Source organism: Portunus trituberculatus, chromosome 44, assembly GCF_017591435.1.
Source record: "Portunus trituberculatus isolate SZX2019 chromosome 44, ASM1759143v1, whole genome shotgun sequence".
Classification (NCBI taxonomy): Eukaryota; Metazoa; Arthropoda; class Malacostraca; order Decapoda; family Portunidae; genus Portunus; species Portunus trituberculatus.
This window is the reverse complement of record NC_059298.1, coordinates 28,261,088-28,281,703: the sequence shown is the minus strand read 5'-3', so window position 1 is coordinate 28,281,703 and position 20,616 is coordinate 28,261,088. Positions and strand designations below refer to the sequence as shown.

The following is a 20,616-nucleotide window of genomic DNA, read 5'->3' as shown; positions in this document are numbered from 1 at the left end:
TTGCCCCTGGCATGTTTTTCCTCTTAAACAAAAAGATAAATAACACATTGGCCGCAGCGACCAACAGTGCCATCGAAAACAAAAATATTCACAATATATGTCCGGAGCAACTATACCAAGTAATCTATACATGGCATAACTTAAATAGATCATTAGAAATGTACATAAGACGAAAACTTAAACCACAAATTGTGAGCATACCCAAAAAAGAAATAACAACAATAACACCATCAAAACAGGAAACCACCCATTATACTAAACTAACTCAATAATCTAAACGCAAAGCAAAAACATATTGAAGAAGTATAATAGTGAATTCACCTCTTACGGGAGAATCTGTGAATGCCATATTTGTATTTTCCTTGTTTAAAGAAACTCTATTTTGACTGAACACTCTGGCTAATTAGAGAGAAGGAACGTTGCATGAAGGTAAGTCAATGCTGGCTTAATAGCGAGTCTTTATAGCATTGAATCTGAACTGTTGTTATTGTCGGCACCCAGTCGAGATCTAACAGCATTTCCTCGTATACTTGTCAAAGCCTGAAAGGAGTGAAAAATGATTAGTGATATAAAGCTAACACAAAATTAGGGTTACTCTATTATTAAACCAAAATAATGCATTTTTCTCTTAGCTTGTATTACGATTACATATAAAACAGTGACACTGTTTTTTGTCGTTGCATTGCTGTTGTTTTCATCAACGACGATATTAACACTTATTGTTAATTGAGATGTGCTTCACGCATGTCATCAGTCACACTCAGATGGTTCATAGCCCTTGGTCTTGGTGTTAAGACGCGTTGATGAACCTTCCCGCACAGATATGTGTTCACAACCTGCACTGGGATCTGTAGGGCATTCTACGCCAGCTGCTAAAGGTTCTGTCTCGTGAACATCAAAGCAGTTTTAGTTGTAACAACTCATATTTCAATATTCTTTAATCGTTTTTAAACATCAATGAAATCAATGATGAAGAAAAATAAATATCATATTTATTTCCCTGTTACAGAGTCCTCTCCTTATCTAAATTATCAATCAGAAGAAAATAATTTTCGCTTCATTAAAAATGAAAATACGTAATCTTTATTGCTCTTTTTTTTATTTCAAGAGGTGCAATATCAGGGTCACCCATATGGAGTTTATTGCTCTTGTCTCTGTTCTCATGTTCTGTTTGTACATAGAACAGTATAGAATAGCACCGTCATGTTTGATTTTTCGTAATCTTTAGGACAAATATAAGTGTCCCTGGAACAATTTCTCAAAGTAAAAGACTCTCGATCTAAATATCACAATAACTTTTCCTTCCTCATTGATCTTGCATGTTCTTATACGCTCTGTTCACGGAAGAGTGGTGCTGTAATACCAGCTCCCCCTTCGTCTTGGGCTTTTCAGTCAATTGTGTTTACTGCTATGCATTATAAGACTACATAGAAAAACAAAATGATCATCTTTTTATGTTGTGTTCTGGAAGTTACGATGTGTCACCTCACATCGATATAAATTTGGATTTTATTGTATATATTTTTATAACGACATGTTTTCATTCAGAGTAGTGACACAAATATGTAGGTGAGCACGTGGGAAGCTGATGGTTGACATGAAAATCAACTTAACATTGCGGAACATAGTTGCTAAAGGCCACACGTCCTGGTATTACTTTAGTTCTTGACAAAGGATGTCAGTCACCGCCAAAAGTACCACCGCCGCGACCCTGACCTCGTATGATGTTCTAGCGGGCACCACAAGCCTTTCTACTCCACAGCCATGCACATACGATAATTGTCATGGATAGTCTAGTAATGACGTAACGCCTTCATGAGACTCGGTAAAGTGGACAAACAAGATATTTCATGCCAATATCAGTAGCTGGCATCTCACGGCCACTCCGCAGGTACTCCTATAAAGACTGGCACATGGACCTCCAGTCGTCACAAGCTCCACCAAGCAACATGAAATTCGTAAGTCCAATGGCAGCACACAGAGACACAGAGTGCCTCGATAACAGTTTCCGCGCAGCATCACAGCGGCGTGTTATGTGATGGGATTACTGCCAATACAACATTAGACAGCGTGACATGCACCATTGTTTTCTTGTGCTTATTTGGACAAGAGATGCGTCTGTCGTAAGCTAACAGAAGTCCTCCACCCAAACAATTCATAAATGATAATTACATAAGAACCATGTAGAATGAACTGATATGAAACAGAGATGTACAATAGAATGAATTGACACTGCATAAAGAAAAGCTATATAAATGAAAATGAAGATAATGTCATATACAAATAACTAACAATATCTGATAAAACTACATAACTTTACTACAAGTAACAAACAATAATGCAATCTATAGTACAACATTAAATCTAAACTCAAATTGATGCAAAGACTGTAAACTAATACTATTAACATTCATTAGAAGACTATACGCAATAATATCTTCTCATGACGTTCAATAACAATGTAAAGTATTTTTCATGAATCACAAGTTTAAATATAGTCAATACTGTTTGAGTCAATGAGTAAAAAATTATGATGCTTAACAGTATAAGAATAATGAACATATCTAGAAGAATTCCTTTAACACGAAGTAATCATTTACAATTAAGTCTATTTAACAGAAACATATTGTTGTAATAATATATTTCACAAATATAATTAGTAAATAATATTTTATTAATAGATTTCTAGTAACTAAATGATATACTGTTAATAGAGTCAATATTTGTAAAACTGAGATTTTATAGTACAGATATTCAAATGTAATATTCTTAATAAACATTTAGTTTAATAGATCAATGAATTTATTAAGTCATTTACTTGATCTGTTAAGAATATGCGTCTTTGCATCTAGAATTTCTGTATTATTCCTAAAGAAATTGACTTAAAATATACTTTTATTATTCTGAAGATGTATTAAATTTTCAAAATTCTAAAATCACTTATTATATGAGCTTTTGATCTGAATATTGATTTAACAGTGAGTTCAGAAGCTGTGATCTATTATAGTTTTCAATACATTATATCAAAGAATATTAATCTTCTGTACTAGTATTGATTTAGATTTCTAGTCAAAGATTTAAACTATCTGCATATTTATCAATACATTGACTCATTAATGTAAAGAACGTTCAGCATAGTCTCGAAGTCTACACACATTATCATTTGTTATAGATTGAAGTCAACTGCATGAACGTCGTTACTGAAGTTACATGGACCATATCACGGCACTAATTTCTTCTTAGCGACTCGTTCATGAAGATACAACTAGTATAACAGCAGCTACGTCAAATCAGAAATCGTAGTTGAGCCATATCGATACAGTAGTTCAGCTCATCGGCACTAGTCATTGAACTTATTGAACTAAGGCACTCGAAAGATCCTAAGCTCACATATCAGATGGCAAAGCCCATCACTGGCCTGTAACAGCTCAAAGATCATCCAGTCAGTAAGTGACGATCGCCACTAGCATGAAGTACACTAACATTCGTCAATGACTAGTATTGGACAAGACCGGACGATCTCTTAATGATCTGACCGCTGTCACGGCCTTCACGGTAGCTCATCGACCTGCATGGACCTCGCGTGTCCTATGAGACAGCCAGAGAGTCATCAGTATCGTATGGACTAGGAGCAGGACTGGAAAGACTTGTCAGCAGGTAGCTCTCTCTAGTGAGCGCATCTACTAGGCCTCAGCTCAGCTGCGCAGCGGGCCGTTAGCAGTGCCCGAGCCACTCGATTCGCGCGATGTCTGACAGGCGGGAGTCTCAAGCACGTCGTGCACAGAGCAGCCAGCATGGCAGAACTGTCTGCCATACAGTACTATGCTACGCACCAGTGATATTGTCATGCTGACTGCTCACCGTCCATCTCTACGAGTAAGTGTCCATGCTGCTTGGAGAGCTATAACTCACAGATAACTGAGCAAACTTAGAATGCCAACAGCTACTACAACTACTTCACACTTCATGCGAACTCAGTACCATGGCCTATTCACCTTTGACACGTGCTAGCCGCTCAGACAATCCACATCAATACCTACGAGAGTAAAGCGAATGCTCACCTATGCAACATCTGATCACATGATACTTAAACGACTCGTTAGCTCTATAACAAATTCAGCTTAACAACTCACCAATCGTATGAATCTTTACAAGAAACTTCATCAGAATGACAATTAGTCTGTACACAACTATGCACATAATTCAAGCTTAATAACTTCAAATTGCACAAAAGCAACTCACACTCACTTACAAGTGACGTCACACCTTTGCCAAACACACTGGCTGTCACATTTCATCCAAATTTTACACCAAGCTGTTACTCCACATGACCAAATATAACATGCGTCTGTACACTAAGTCACCAACTGCACTTTTACAAACGTAGACTCACATCATATCAAATCATCTATATCAAACTTACTCATTGTTCACTAACAACACACATTGACCATTAACCAGCAAATCATGAACAACAAATACAACTTCAAAGTGCAACACTCACTAACAAATCATAAATAATAAATCAACAATCAAAGAACACAAACTAAAGAATCCATTAGATGACCATCAAATGAATCTCAACAAAACTATTGATACACCATGAATACTACAACAGGAAATCATAAAGTAACAATTGTAGAAGCAAAATTATACATGAATCTACATGTGAATTGCACTACGATTACAGATTACTTATAACTTGTATAAGCAAGAAACAATTATAAGTACTAATCAAAATAGAACTTTCATCTGACAAAGTAACCATCACTTTGCACTTGCTATAACAACCATCTGTAACTTTTGCTAGTAGATTAACTTTTCTACGTTCATTGTAAATATGAGAGTTGACAGTATCATCCGATCAGTCATAAAGCTTATTTAGTTGATCTCATACATGTAAAACATGGTCTATATTACTGATCATTGTTAAAGAACGTTATACTGCTTTTGCACTGCTTTTTCATTAACGTGTACATCATTGACTAGATTGTACCTTGAATCTAGAATTTACTGTAATTACATTTTAACAGTTTGATACTGACTTTGATACTGAAATATCATCAATTATCAGATATCAATCATAGCCATGTTAATTTTACTCGTATTTCATAACATCATATAACATATTCATTTCATGTAGATGTCAAATTATAGTCCAAGTAAATGACTATCTAGTATATACTGTTCAATATTCTCGTCAAGCAAATTTTCGAATCTGACAACTAGTCTGATTTTTGTCATTAAGATAACTTTACAAACTTGTCATTAATTACATCAATAATATCGTTCTAGATTGCTATTCTTACGTTTCATCGTTGTTAATCTATGATTTCATGTGTATTATATTATTAATTTACTTAGTATAACTTTCAGAATGTATCAGTGCCCTTCACTGAATAATAATGTAAAGATTATAATCTATTATTGAAATAATATTTAACAGAATATTTGCATCAATAGCTCGTATTCAACAAGATGGCTAGCTCTTCTCTCATTCTCAGATTGACATCATGTCGTCTTTATATAGCAACAAACTTCTGATACTAGTTACCTGCAAATCGTATTCACTGGACAATATCTAGTCAGGTTCTAAGACTGTATCATGCATAATAAGCTGAATGTAGTTCTGCATCTTGTAACTTGCAGACTATACTATCGATCACATGTCAATGGTCAATTACGCACTATGCATACGATTGCCACTGACATTAATGATTACAGTGTTTGAACATGTCTGATCACAGCTGAATGTATGCATATGACTACTGAATGTAGATCAATGACAACATTGAGACCTTATCCAAATATTACTGAATAATCACTCTACACCAAGAAAGATGAGATATTTGAACGCCCTAGGAATCGTGAACGTTTTATTCAGCATGCATATGCTTCACTAGCAATGCATGCCCATAGATAACGGTATAACTGATGCACAATGTTTTATAAACTGGAGACATTCGCGGCACCATCAAAGCTAAAGACCAGCACAACTGCACAAATATATTCGTAATCACACAAAACGTTATCACGTTGGCTAATCCTCCTCTCTCGCGTCACAGTATGTACTACACATTTATCACAATTATCTAGTCGATGCACGTTCTAAGACTCATAATGTCTACACCAAAAAATCTCTGTGGATTATACCTTATGAACTTATACATTGATAGACTGAAGGATGTCATCCTATCAATTAAGGCACCGGACAAAGGCACGTGAGAAAAAAAATTCTGCAAAGTAACCCAAGTTGCCTTTGTGCCAGTAAGAGTTTTCTTGAGTAACTGCTTCAGACACATTATCACAATACAGTTCAGAAGGCGTGTCACTACAGTAGTGAGAACAGCTCGGTCAAATCAGTCGGCTCTACCTCGAGCAGTTGCCTTCCTGCGTTCCCTGACTGACTGCAAGCGATGATTCCACCAACACAATGTGCCTGACCAAGCTACGCAATACGCTACTATCTAATGGAAAACTCACTCAATCATTATCTTTACCTTCTCTTTACCGCATACTTTGATTGTCAATTCTTAGCTTCATGAATCCTCTAAACATAAACCTTTCAGACCCAATGAAACACAAAGGAAGTATCCCCACTTCATTTTAAACAATTAAATACCTTAACATTTTGAATAGGAAACTAACCTATTACGATTACATATAAAACAGTCACACTGTTTTTGTCGTTGCATTGCTGTAGTTTTCATGACCGGTGATATTGACACTTTGTTTATTGAGGTGTGCCACACGCATGTCATCAGTCACACTCAGACGGTTCGTAGCCCTTAGTCTTAATGATAAGACGCGTTGATGAACCTCCTCGCATAGACATGCGTTCACAACCTCCACTGAGATCTGCAGGGCATTCTACGCCAGCTGCTAAATGTTCTGGCTCGTGAACACCAAGATACCTTTAGCAGTAATAACTCATATTTCATTAGAATTATTTAATTGTCCTGCTGATCAATACGATATTTTTTTTTTATCATCCATGGAATCATTGACGAAGAAATACAAATAACTTATCTATGTCCCTTTTAGAAAGTCCTCTCCTAAGCTAGAATATCACTCAGAGTCTAGATAAAATTTAATAAGCTTTTTTTCACTTTATTCATGATGAAAATTCATACATTTTTATTTCAAGAAGTGTAATATCAGGGTCATCCAGGTAGCTGAATCTTTATTGCTCTTGTCTCTTTTATTGTGTAGGAGGGACAGATGGCCAAAGGCAGAAAAAAATGAAAAAAAGCCCACTATGTTTCCAGTTCACTAAAAGACATAGGAGTTAGTCAAAATTCAGGGACAATTGACTCGACACCTCTCTCCTACAAGAAGTCAAGTCAAAAGAAGATGGAAATACAGAGGCAGTTCTCGTGACCTGTTTGTTTACAGGACAATATAGAATCGCAGTCATGTTTGACTTTTCGTAAACTTTAGGATAGATAGAAGTATCCCTGGTACAATTTCTTGAAGTAAGAAGCAGCTGAAAGACTCTCGATCTAATTAGCCCAATAACTTTTCCATCCGCATTATCCTTGCATGCTCTTATTCACTATGTTCACGACAGAGTGGCGCTGTATTACCTGTTCCCTCCATCGTCTTCGGTTTTTCGGTCGTGTGTTTACTACTACACATTGCAAGACTGCATAAAACAAAACAAACATCTTTACGTACCGTTCTGAAAGTAACGGTGTCATCTCACAACTATACATATTTGGACTTTATTGAGTACTTTTTTTTATGAAGACAGATGTCTTTCAAGTTATTTTCTATTCATTTTGGCTGACTCTTTCGGATCTTTTAGGGAACATGTAGTTCCAATGGGCCTTTTTTTTTCTAACATTTTGTTGCCCTTGGCAGTCTTCCCTCTCGCATAAAAAAAAAGTTCAGAGAAATGACATAAATCGGTAATTGAGTACATGATTACTTAACATTTCGGAACTTCGTTGCTAAAGGCCACACGTCCTGGTATTACTTCAGTTCTTGACTAAGGATGTCAGTCACCATCAAAAGTACCACCGCCGTGACCCTGACCTCGTACGATGTTCTAGCGGGCACTACAAGCCTTTCTACTCCACAGCCATGCACACACGATAATGGTCATGGATAGTCTAGTAATGACGTAACGCCTTCATGAGACTCGGTAAAGTGGACAAACAAGATATTTCATGCCAATATCAGTAGCTGGCATCTCACGGCCACTCCGCAGGTACTCCTATAAAGACTGGCACATGGACCTCCAGTCGTCATAAGCTCCACCAGGCAACATGAAATTCGTAAGTCCTATGGCAGCACACAGAGACAGAGTGCCTCGATAACAGCTCTCGCGCAGCATCACAGCGGCGTGTTATGTGATGGGATTACTGCCACTACAACATTAGACAGCGTGACATACACTATTCTTTTCTTGTGCTTATTTGGACAAGAGACGTGTCTGTCGTAAGCTAACAGAAGTCTTCCACGCAGGTGATCATCGCCGCCCTCGCCGCCGTGGCCTTTGCCGCCCCCGACAGACCCTACAGCTATGCCTCTGTGGGATCCAGCGAGGAGGCCGAGATCCTGCAGCACGACTTCGATCTCCAGGACGACGGCAGGTACAACCTGGAGGTGAGGACCAGCAACGGCATCTCTGTGTCCCAGCACGGCAGCCCAGACGGCCCAGAGGGCGCCGTGGTCAAGAGTGGAGTGTTCTCGTGAGTACCACTCGGCTGGCGGCAGCGAGTGTTGTCTGTTTGTTGACAGTTTGGCGGGAGGCGTGCAGTGGCAAAAGTATCAGTATTGTGAGTAGCAACATGAAGACTGATGCACACTTTGTCCCCACAGCTACACCGCCCTGACGGCACCCCTGTTGAGGTGAAGTTCGTCGCCGACGCCGGCGGCTACCAGCCCGACTCTGACCTGCTGCCCGTGGCCCCCGAGTTCCCCCACCCCATCCCCGATTTCGTGCTGGCCCAGATTGCTAAGGCCGCCGAGGAGGACCGGAACCGCTCTCCCGAGGACAGATACACCTATGCTTAAAGACTCGCCATGACCAAACTCTCCACCACAAGGGCGAAACTCTCCTTCCGTACTCATCTATTTATTACCATTGTTATCATGCAGCAATAAAATATATAATATAATGTACTTTTTTATTCAATTAATCAATGTACAAATGTATTTACTTTGTGTAGAATCATAACACTTGACAAAGTAGAGAAATTTCTATAAGAAAACATCAACACTTCAGTAGACCATATTCAGAAATTCTTCCTGCATGTATGATATATTCAGAAATATTGTCTTTGCAACACATGAGACGCAGCAATACCTTTTGTGATTTAAGATGTAAGACACCTTTGGCCTCAACACATCAGATGCAGCAACATCACCACCAACACCACCACCACCACCACTATCACCACCACCACCACCACCATTACAACCACTTAATATTAAGAGTATATATATCAAAACCTTAAGTTCAAATAATAGTGCCATCGAAACTAATAGAAAATTGCACTTAAAAAATATATCATTAATATTGATGATAGAAAAATAAATAAATACATATATACTAATCATAATTAATTCATCTATAATCTGTGCAGTGATGATGATTCTTTACCTTCTATATATTGTGATAGGTTTAGTGGTTTGTTCTTGTGAGTACCATTTGGGCTAATGCAGTTAATGAAAAAAAAAATATATCATCGTAAGGAGCAACTGAACTTAGATAATACTTTTACTTCAAGGTACGTTTTTCTATGATGATTCGCACATCAAGACTTCTCAAGCTATATTTATAACACTATCGCTGAGCCTCGTCTCACACACTTTTATTACTTAGAGGGGTCACCAGCCAAAGGCAAAACAAAGATGAAAGACAGACACACACTAAATAAAAGAGAGAGAAAAAAAAAGACAAAGACCCAACTAATGTATCAGGTTCTATAAAGAACAAGAAAAATAGGGGAAAAGCAAATAAAGCGAGGATTACACACGTGGATAAGTGTATATCATTCTGTTAAAAATATTTCACCATTCCCTCAAAGTGTAGCATTTGAAACATATCTCCTGTTGAATATGAAAGAGACAAAGATCAGGCGACGAGGGAGAAAATACAAAAGAGAAAATAAAACAATAATAATGAGAAAAATGACAATCATCAACAAAAACAACAACAACAACAACAATTAAGCCCAATCATACTTGTTCTGCATAAATGTAGGACAAAAGCATGCTCAGGAAGAGTCCCATGAAAGATCCATCCTGCGTGAGAAAGTGCGAAATATGATATCAGTGTTTGCCCTCACGGAAGGCTCAACTTCAAAGAGACGTTCGTGATCAGGACAATGCCTCCAACACAGACATACAGACAGTTGCTATAAGGCGCTGACCACGTGGGATGATTATTACATGTTGAGGATTGTGTGGGATTAACTGACAAATATGTAGAGTGGATGGGTAGACAAAAACGTTAATTGATTAGATCAAAGTAATGTCACGGGAGTAATGTTATATCATTTTACGCCAATGAACGTCTAACGTACCACATATTGCTTGGCATTTTGTTGTCGTTACTAATGTGGATAACACAGAAACCACGATAGCAACAGTAAGAGTCTGCTATCAATATGAATGTTTTTACCATCTATCTATCTATCTATCTATCATTCAGTCTGTTTATCAGTATGTTCGTCTGTTTATATGCATATATATATATATATATATATATATATATATATATATATATATATATATATATATATATATATATATATATATATATATATATATATATATATATATATATATATATATGTATATGTGTGTGCATATAAACAGAGAGAGAGAGAGAGAGAGAGAGAGAGAGAGAGAGAGAGAGAGAGAGAGAGAGAGAGAGAGAGAGAGAGAGAGAGAGAGAGAGAGAGAGAGAGAGAGAGAGAGAGAGAGAGAGAGAGAGAGAGAGAGAGAGAGAGAGAGAGAGAGAGAGAGAGATGATTGTCTACATACCAACTTCTCTCTTAATCTATTTTTCAGCATATCTTTATATCTAAGTGTTTATCAGTTAAATTCCCAATCTTTATTTACTCATCCGCTCACTTACTATGTATGACAGTAAGTATGAGAAAAGAAGTATGTAGATGTATGTAAAATAATAAACATTCAATGGTTATTTAGGAAGAAAATACGTTATCGCTGCGGTCTTCTTTGTTTCCATTTTCAAAATTGAGATTTACTTTTTATAACTTCTATATTAACTGCTACTCAGTTAGGCAATCAAAAGAAAAATAAATCAAGTGAGTCCATAATGAGCCGATGGGCCCAACGAAAATCAAACTATTTCAAGGCTTCACTTCCAATCCCAGATGTTGTAGTTTTGCAGCAGTTCTTTTGACTTAGGTTGTCACTCACAGCCGAAAGTATCACCGCCGTGACCCTGACCTCATGTCGCGCGGCAGCGGCCGGCAGGAGCCTTTCTAATTTAGACACATGCACAAAAAAATAATGATGGTCATGGACAGTCAAGTAATGACGTAACGCCTTCATGAGACTGGGTAAAGTGGAAAAACCAGATTGCATTTTCTCCTACTGTCAATATCAGCAGCCGGCAACTCGCGACCACTCTGCAGGTACTCCTATATAGACTGGCACATGGGCCTCCAGTCGTCACAAGCTCCACCAAGCAACATGAAATTCGTAAGTCCAATGGCAGTACGCGGAGACGCGCAGTGCCGCGATTTGCTGGGATTACTGCCACTACACCAGTAGACAGCGTGACATGAACCATTCTTTTATTTTACTTAGTTGAACAACAGATGCGTCTGTCGTAAGCTAACAGAAATATTCCACGCAGGTGATCATCGCCGCTCTCGCTGCCGTGGCCTTCGCCGCCCCCGACAGGCCCTATGGCAGCTATGCTTCCGGATCCAGCGAGGAGGCAGAGATCCTGCAACACGACTTCGATCTCCAGGACGACGGCAGGTACAACCTGGAGGTGAGGACCAGCAACGGCATCTCTGTGTCCCAGCATGGCAGCCCAGACGGCCCCGAGGGCGCCGTGGTCAAGAGTGGAGTGTTCTCGTGAGTACCACTCGGCTGGCGGCAGCGAGTGTTGTCTGTTTGTTGGCAGTTTGGCAGAGTCATATAAGATCAGTGTTAATAGTAGTATTACAAACATTAAGACTGATGCACACTTTGTCCCCACAGCTACACCGCCCCTGACGGCACCCCCGTTGAGGTGAAGTTCGTCGCCGACGCCGGCGGCTACCAGCCCGACTCTGACCTGCTGCCCGTGGCCCCCGAGTTCCCCCACCCCATCCCCGATTTCGTGCTGGCCCAGATTGCTAAGGCCGCCGAGGAGGACCGCAACCGCTCTCCCGAGGACAGATACACCTATGCCTAAACACCCGCCATGACCAAACCTCCACCATAAGGGCGAAACTCTCCTTCCCTACTCATCTATTTATTACCATTGTTGTCGTTCCATAATAAATTATTTCATGTAAACAATCGTATATTTAATTACTATACTAATATATTCACCTTCTATGAGTCCATCACACCTGGCAATATATAAAAAATATCTGTAAAAAAGGAACATTATAGCGTTAACATACGTAATGTGACAATAAAAAAAGTTATTACCTTAACACACCAGTTGAAGGGACACTACCTCTCTAGTCAATGCAGAACATTCATATATCTTACCATTGCAACATTCATTAAAAAGGAACGTTACCACAACTTCGTATTAGATATTATGTGAATAACTTTGCATAAGATAATAACATTGTCTCTAAAGCAACACAGCATATTAACCTTGATGATTATTTTTGCAAAATGTATTGAGGATGGCTACCAGCGACAGATCACTCGATTGGTGTGGCCATGGAAGCCTCCGCACCAACGGACAGTTGTGTTATAAGGGATATAAGAAAACGAAGAACGAAATAATGAAACTCAGACTGAAGGAGTAGTTTAATACAAATATGTTCTGTTATGTTTGGGACAACTCTTTTTTGATGCTGAAAAGTTAAGAAATCCCCAACTGTATACCATCACAGCCACTATCAACGTATACCTTTGTGAGTCAGTGAAATAAATAGGATTTCTCATCCATTCTACAAAAAAATAATGATAAAAAGAAAAAGGAAGACGGAAAAAAAAGAAAATGAAGAGGAAGGAGACGAAGAAGAAGAAGAAGAAGAAGAAGAAGAAGAAGAAGAAGAAGAAGAAGAAGAAGAAGAAGAAGAAGAAGAAGAAGAAGAAGAAGAAGAAGAAGAAGAAGAAGAAGAAGAAGAAGAAGAAGAAGAAGAAGAAGAAGAAGAAGAAGAAGAAGAAGAAGAAGAAGAAGAAGAAGAAGAAGAAGAAGAAGAAGAAGAAGAAGGAAAACATAAGAAAGAGGAAGAAAAGAAGAGGAAGAAGAAGAAGAAAAGAAGAAGAAGAAGAAGAAGAAGAAGAAGAAGAAGAAGAAGAAGAAGAAGAAGAAGAAGAAGAAAGAAGGAAATGAAGAAGAAAAAGAAGAAGAAAAAAAATAGAATATATAATGTGACCAGGTGTACGTACAAAAATCTTACAATGACCTTTGGAAGTTTGGACCCTGTAGTCGTTATGGTCCTGCTATTTGTGGCGCTGCCCTGAGTTCTCTTTGTCAGCGTATCCACTCCTGGTTATTACCTCTCATGTCTACTGACTTTCTCGCTTTCAGATCAGTTTCTCAGTGATTTTATGAAGTACCTAATGGCAGCAATGCAGAACAAGAATTCCTTTTAATGCTTGTTGCTTCGATGTTTGTGGTGGTTCACTCACATTGCTTGATTAAGTGGAATAAAGTTAAAACATTTAGCGTAATAAATTCTTCTCCTTTAACTGAGTCTTTAAGCTCTCGCACTTTCCCAAAATGCTGCATCTCTTACTGTATTTTAGTATTATTTCCACGGATAATGATTTTGTAGAACGTCTTATTCTATGGTAGAGAATGCTGAGAATCGTGACACTGGGGCGATAGTGTCAATCAAAATAACATTGTTTCATCTATCTAGAAATTCTTTTTGTTTGCTCTTAGTTTCGGAGGGTCAGGACTGGCAGCATGTCGGAGTACAATCTTCTCGGCCACAGTCTGAGTCTTCACCGAGCATGACGACTGCTATATATTAGAAGACTGTATATACATAACTATATTTACGTAGAATCACGACTGCTGTGTTATACTCTCTCACGTCAATGACTACTTGGCTGTTAAGGAGATATGGTTTGCTATCTATCAATTATTCTATGTATGTATGTATATGTGTATGTATGTATGTATGTATGTATGAATCAAAATCAGTCCACATATATGCCTGATGGCTTCTTGGAGTTTCCTTGTTTTCTTGTTTTCTTATCGTTTTCCCTACCGACTTATCTATGCATCAATCTTTCTATAAATCTCTCTTTTCATATGTGTATCGGTTTCGACTTAATCATCTAGTTATCTGTCTACGCTATATTCAATTATTTTATCATTTTCTATTTGTGTATGCACGTCTGTATGAAGGCAGTGCGTAGAAAGGTTAATACGTAGGTAAATACTGGTAAGCATGAATCTACATACTCGGACAGATACACCTCGAAAATCTTTGAAACATAACAACATAATAATTTCTGAAAACGTTGTCTATTGTTGTAGCAATAGTGTGAACAACAGAAATTGATGTGATATATCGCTTCCAATTATTTACTTGATAATAATTATCTTCGCAAAATTAACCCCACACGTCGTACTCCTTTTTCAGTTCTTGACGGAGGTCGTCACTCACCACCGAAAGTATCAGCCCCACGACCCTGACCTCGTGCAGTGTGGCAGCGGTCCGCACGAGCCTTTCTAGTTCAAATCCAAGCGCAAAAAATTATGGTGGTCAGGCATAGGTGAGTAATGACCTGACGAGTTCATGAAGATCGGTAAAGTGGACAAACCAGATTACATTTTCTCATACTGCCAATATCAGCAGCCGGCAACTCGCGGCCACTCTGCAGGTACTCCTATATAGACTGGCACATGGGCCTCCAGTCGTCACAAGCTCCACCAAGCAACATGAAATTCGTAAGTCCAATGGCAGCACGCGGAGACACGGAGTGCCGCGATAACAGCTCTCCCGCATCATCACAGCGGCGTGTTATGTGATGGAATTACTGCCACTACATCGTGACATGATCCATTCTTTTATTTTACTTATTTGAACAATAGATGCGTCTGTCGTAAGCTAACAGAAGTCTTCCACGCAGGTGATCATCGCCGCCCTCGCCGCCGTGGCCTTCGCCGCCCCCGACAGGCCCTATGGCAGCTATGCCTCCGGATCCAGCGAGGAGGCAGAGATCCTGCAGCACGACTTCGATCTCCAGGACGACGGCAGGTACAACCTGGAAGTGAAGACTAGCAACGGCATCTCTGTGTCCCAGCACGGCAGCCCAGACGGCCCCGAGGGCGCCGTGGTCAAGAGTGGAGTGTTCTCGTGAGTACCACTCGGCTGGCGGCAGCGAGTGTTGTCTGTTTGTTGACAGTTTGGCGGGAGGCGTGCAGTGGTAATAGTATCAGCATTGTGAGTAGCAGCATGAAGACTGATGCACACTTTGTCCCCACAGCTACACCGCCCCTGACGGCACCCCCGTTGAGGTGAAGTTCGTCGCCGACGCCGGCGGATACCAGCCCGACTCTGACCTGCTGCCCGTGGCCCCCGAGTTCCCCCACCCCATCCCCGATTTCGTGCTGGCCCAGATCGCTAAGGCCGCCGAGGAGGACCGCAACCGCTCTCCCGAGGACAGATACACCTATGCCTAAACACCCGTCATGATCAAATCCTCAACCACAACGGCGAAAGTCTCCTTCCCTACTCATCTATTTATTACCATTGTTATCATGCAGCAATAAAACTTTTCATGTGAAATAATTTGTGTTTAATGAGGATATGAACACCTTTAGCTAGTTTAAAAAAAAAAAGACATGAACGTAGAAAATGTGTGAATATCAATGCCTGAATATGGCATTCACCACACTGAAATATGAGGTAACGAGAAAGTAAAAGAAATCTACTGCTACCTAGCGGAACATTCATCTCCACCTGCTGCACCACCTCCACCACTGCAACACAAACACTCAGCCACAGTTTGGTGTAAGAACATTCATTTCCCATAATCAGTGGTAGCGTGTTAGAAAGACGTTTCCATAAACATGATAACACAAGTACGAGTACTGTAGTCACTGTAGTACCATATCAGCATATCTGTGTTCTTTCATCCTTTATTGAAATATTTAATGTAAAATTCAAGGTGTTAAAATTTGCTTTGATACTCGTAAAGTAAAGTATCCTGTGTTCTGAATATTCATCATGACGCCACTTCTTTCCTCTCCTGTGAACTGCATCTGATACTGGAAGAGCTAAACAAAAAAATAATAAGCCAAAACTGTTTTGTATGAATGCTTCCGCAGTTTCACAGTAATAAGATCTAACATGAGGAAGGAAACCAGCGTCATTCACTGAGGAATGTTCATGACCCCATGCATGACAAAAAAAGAAAAAAAAGAAAATGTTTACTTAGTTTTTTTTACTTTTTCCATTAAAGATCTATATAAGAAAGCGTGGCACGTCACGGCTGCCAGCACAGACGCACAGTGTTTTACCGCGGCACAGTTACCAATCATTGGAATAACAAAAAGTTTGTTATTACCCTTGTCTTCACCGCCCTCACCAATATCCTCACCACCATTGCTGCTACTTTTGCTACTAAAGCTCCTATAACAACAACATGTGTGACTACCACTATACTACTAGTACTACTACTACTACTACTACTACTACTACTACTACTACTACTACTACTACTACATCTATTACTACTACTACTACTACTACTACTACTACTACTACTACTACTACTACTACCACATTACTACCACTACTTCTACTACAACAACTACTACTACTACTACTACTACTACTACTACTACTACTACTACTACTACTATTACTACTATTACTAGTAATACTACTACTGCTATAACATTACTACCACTACTTCTACTACAACTACTACTACTACTACTACTACTACTACTACTACTACTACTACTACTACTACTACTATTGTCCTTGTGGTATTCATTCAGTTTATTTTCTGCGTCACAACTAAATACAGCGTCTAGTAATCAATGACTGTCTAAATTAATTCCTATAGCGATGAATTTCTCCCAGCGTAACGAAAAACACTTCATTCTTCCATTCTTAAGCACACACATAATATTCTCATTTCACGTTGTAACATGACACGCCGGAACAGAGTTTATTGTTCTCTGTTACACTCGTTGATCACTCCGTTTCTCCCTCCTGGTTTATTCTGTGCATATATAAAGAACATAAATGAAGCTTGAAATGATGTCTTGACTATTGCATTTTCAATAATAGATATGAGGTTTTATGCGTTTCCAGCACAAACTATGAACTTTAACATCAGACGACATGGATAACTATTCTTGTAGGAAAATCGACCAACGGCAAAAAAAAAAAAAAAAAGGAGGCATACTGAGATAATGCGGTGCCAATACCAGGGTCTTCACACACACACACACACACACACACACACACACACACACACACACACACACACACACACACACACACATATACACACACACACACACACACACACACACACACACACACGCAAGCACGCCTAAAAATACTTAAGAAAAAAAACTGAAGTGGGCCAGCAACACTTCAGGCAACGAGTCGTAAAGTGGCAGTTGTTTTTCACCATCTGCCCAAGTAATAGTGTTTTCCCTTTCCCGGCCACCACCACCATCATCACTTCCAGCAAGCAGATGTGAATTGACGGGCTAAGCTATACATCATGTTCCTAGATTTGCGTTTTATAAGACGTGCTCTCTCTCTCTCTCTCTCTCTCTCTCTCTCTCTCTCTCTCTCTCTCTCTCTCTCTCTCTCTCTCTCTCTCTCTCTCTCTCTCTCTCTCTCTCTCTCTCTCTCTCTCTCTCTCTCTCTCTCTCTCTCTCTCTCTCTCTCTGTCATGGCGCGCTTTTGTTTACACTCCTGTCAGGAGCTCCGTGAATAATCAAGATTTTAGAGCACTTTTTTTTTTTTTTTTTACGTAGGGAAGAGGGCCAGCCAAGGGCAAAAAAAAGAAAGTTAGAAAAAGGCCCACTTGAGCGCTGGCTCTCCAAAGACTTCAAAAAGTGCCAAAACCGTCAGCCAGAATTAGGGGAGCAAATGCCTCGATACCTCCCTCTTAAAAGAAGACAAGTTGTAGGAATTCGGAAATACAGATGCAGGGAGGGAGTTCCAGAGTTTACCAGTGAAAGGGATGAATGATTGAGCGTACTGGTTAACTCTTGCATTAGAGAGTTGGACAGAATAGGGATGAGAGGAAGAAGAAAGCCTTGTGCAGCGTGGCCGCAGGAGGAGGGGGGGAGGCAGATCAGTAGAACAGTTACCATGAAAATAGCGATAAAATATAGAAAGGGATGCAACATTTCGGCGGTGAGAAAGAGACTGAAGACAGTTAGTCAGAGGAGGGAGTTGATGAGACGAAGAGCTTTCGATTCCACCCTATCAAGCAAAGCTGTGTGACTGGAACCCCCCAAACATGCGAAGAGTACTCCATACAGGGACGGATAAGGCCCTTATACAGAGTAAGCAGTTGGAGGGCGAGAAAAACTGTCGGAGACGCCTCAGAACACCTAACTTCATAGAAGCTGTTTTAGCAAGAGATGAGATGTGAAGTTTCCAGTTAAGATTATGAGCAAAGGACAGACCGAGGATATTCATTGTGGAAGAGGGAGACAGTTGAGTGTCATTGAAGAAGAGGGGATAGTTGTCTGGAAGGTTGTGTCGAGTTGATAGATGGAGGAATTGAGTTTTGAGGCATTGAAAACTACTAGATTTTCTCTGCCCCAATCGGAAATCTTAGAAAGATCGGAAGTCAGGCGTTCCGTGGCGTCCCCGCGTGATCTGTTGATTTCCTGAAGGGTTGGACGTCTCTGAAAGAACGTGGAAAGATGTAGGGTGGTATCATCAGCGTAGGAGTGGATAGGGCAAGAAGTTTGGTTAAGAAGGTCATTAATGAATAATAGAAAGAGAGTGGGTGACAGGACAGAACCCTGAGGAACACCACTATTAATAGGTTTAGGAGAAGAACAGTAGCCGTCTACCACAGCAGCAATAGAGCGGTCGGAAAGGAAACTTGAGATAAAGTTGCAGAGAGAAGGATAGAAGCCGTAGGAGGGCAGTTTTGAAATCAAAGCTTTATGCCAGACTCTATCAAAAGCTTTTGATATGTCTAACGCAACAGCAAAAGTTTCACCGAAATCTCTAAAAGAGGATGACCAAGACTCAGTAAGGAAAGCCAGAAGATCACCAGTAGAGCGACCTTGACGGAAGCCATACTGGCGATCAGACAGAAGATTGTGAAGTGACAGATGTTTGAGAATCTTCCTATTCAGGATAGATTCAAAAACTTTAGACAAGCAAGAGATTAAAGCTATAGGACGGTAGTTTGAGGGGTTAGAACGGTCACCCTTTTTAGGAACAGGCTGAATGTAGGCGAACTTCCAGCAGGAAGGAAAGGTAGAAGTCGATAGACAAAGTTGGAAGAGTTTGGCCAGGCAAGGTGCAAGCACAGAAGCACAGTTTTTGAGAACAATAGGAGGGACCCCATCAGGTCCATAAGCCTTCCGAGGGTTTAGGCCAGCAAGGGCATGGAAAACATCATTACGAAGAATTTTGATTGTAGACATGAAATAGTCAGAGGGAGGAGGAGGGAGGGACAAGCCCAGAATCGTCCAAGGTGGAGTTGTGAGCAAAGGTTTGAGAAAAGAGTTCAGCTTTAGAGACAGAAGAGATGGCAGTGGTGCCATCAGGATGAAATAAAGGAGGAAAGATGAAGAAGTGAAGTTATTTGAGATGTTTTTGGCTAGATGCCAGAAGTCACGAGGAGAGTTTGAGTTTGAAAGATTTTGACATTTCCTATTTATGAAAGAGTGTTTGGCAAGTTGAAGAACAGACTTGGCATGATTCCGGGCAGAGATATAAAGTGCATGAGATTCAGGAGATGGAAGGCTCAAGTACCTTTTGTGGGCAACCTCTCTATCATGTATAGCACGAGAACAGGCTGAGTTAAACCAAGGTTTAGAAGGTTTAGGTTGAGAAAAGAATGAGGAATGTACGCCTCCATGCCAGATACTAACACCTCTGTTATGCGTTCAGCACAAAGAGATGGGTCTCTGACACGGAAGCAATAATCATTCCAGGAAAATCAGCATAATACCTCCTCAGGTCCCCCAACTGGCAGAGGCAAAACGCCAGAGGCACCTTCGCTTTGGGGATCCTGCGGAGGGATTGGAAAAATAGGACAAGATACAGAAATGAGATTGTGATCGGAGGAGCCCAACGGAGATGAAAGGGTGACAGCATAAGCAGAAGGGTTAGAGGTGAGGAAGAGATCAAGAATGTTGGGCGTGTCTCCAAGACGGTCAGGAATACGAGTAGGGTGTTGCACCAGTTGCTCTAGGTCATGGAGGATAGCAAAGTTGAAGGCTAGTTCACCAGGGTGGTCAGTGAAGGGAGAGGAAAGCCAAAGCTG

General features: G+C 40.1%; 3 protein-coding genes across 3 annotated transcripts; all 3 read left to right on the top strand.

Annotated features, from left to right (window-relative positions):
- Positions 1 to 1,835: 1,835 nt before the first annotated feature.
- LOC123518874 lies at positions 1,836 to 9,001 on the top strand. Its single transcript, XM_045279926.1, has 3 exons — positions 1,836 to 1,958; positions 8,470 to 8,696; positions 8,827 to 9,001. Exons 1-3 carry the CDS (start codon positions 1,851 to 1,853, stop codon positions 8,858 to 8,860), a joined length of 369 nt encoding a protein of 122 aa, XP_045135861.1. The 5' UTR covers positions 1,836 to 1,850; the 3' UTR covers positions 8,861 to 9,001.
- Positions 9,002 to 11,591: 2,590 nt separating this feature from the next.
- LOC123518873 (cuticle protein AM1159-like) lies at positions 11,592 to 12,498 on the top strand. Its single transcript, XM_045279925.1, has 3 exons — positions 11,592 to 11,685; positions 11,843 to 12,069; positions 12,196 to 12,498. Exons 1-3 carry the CDS (start codon positions 11,641 to 11,643, stop codon positions 12,389 to 12,391), a joined length of 468 nt encoding a protein of 155 aa, XP_045135860.1. The 5' UTR covers positions 11,592 to 11,640; the 3' UTR covers positions 12,392 to 12,498.
- Positions 12,499 to 14,941: 2,443 nt separating this feature from the next.
- Positions 14,942 to 15,914, top strand: LOC123518904 (cuticle protein AMP1A-like). Its single transcript, XM_045279964.1, has 3 exons — positions 14,942 to 15,070; positions 15,253 to 15,479; positions 15,610 to 15,914. The coding sequence occupies exons 1-3, from the start codon at positions 15,026 to 15,028 to the stop codon at positions 15,803 to 15,805; spliced, it is 468 nt and encodes a 155-aa protein (XP_045135899.1). The 5' UTR covers positions 14,942 to 15,025; the 3' UTR covers positions 15,806 to 15,914.
- The last annotated feature ends 4,702 nt before the right edge of the window (positions 15,915 to 20,616 follow it).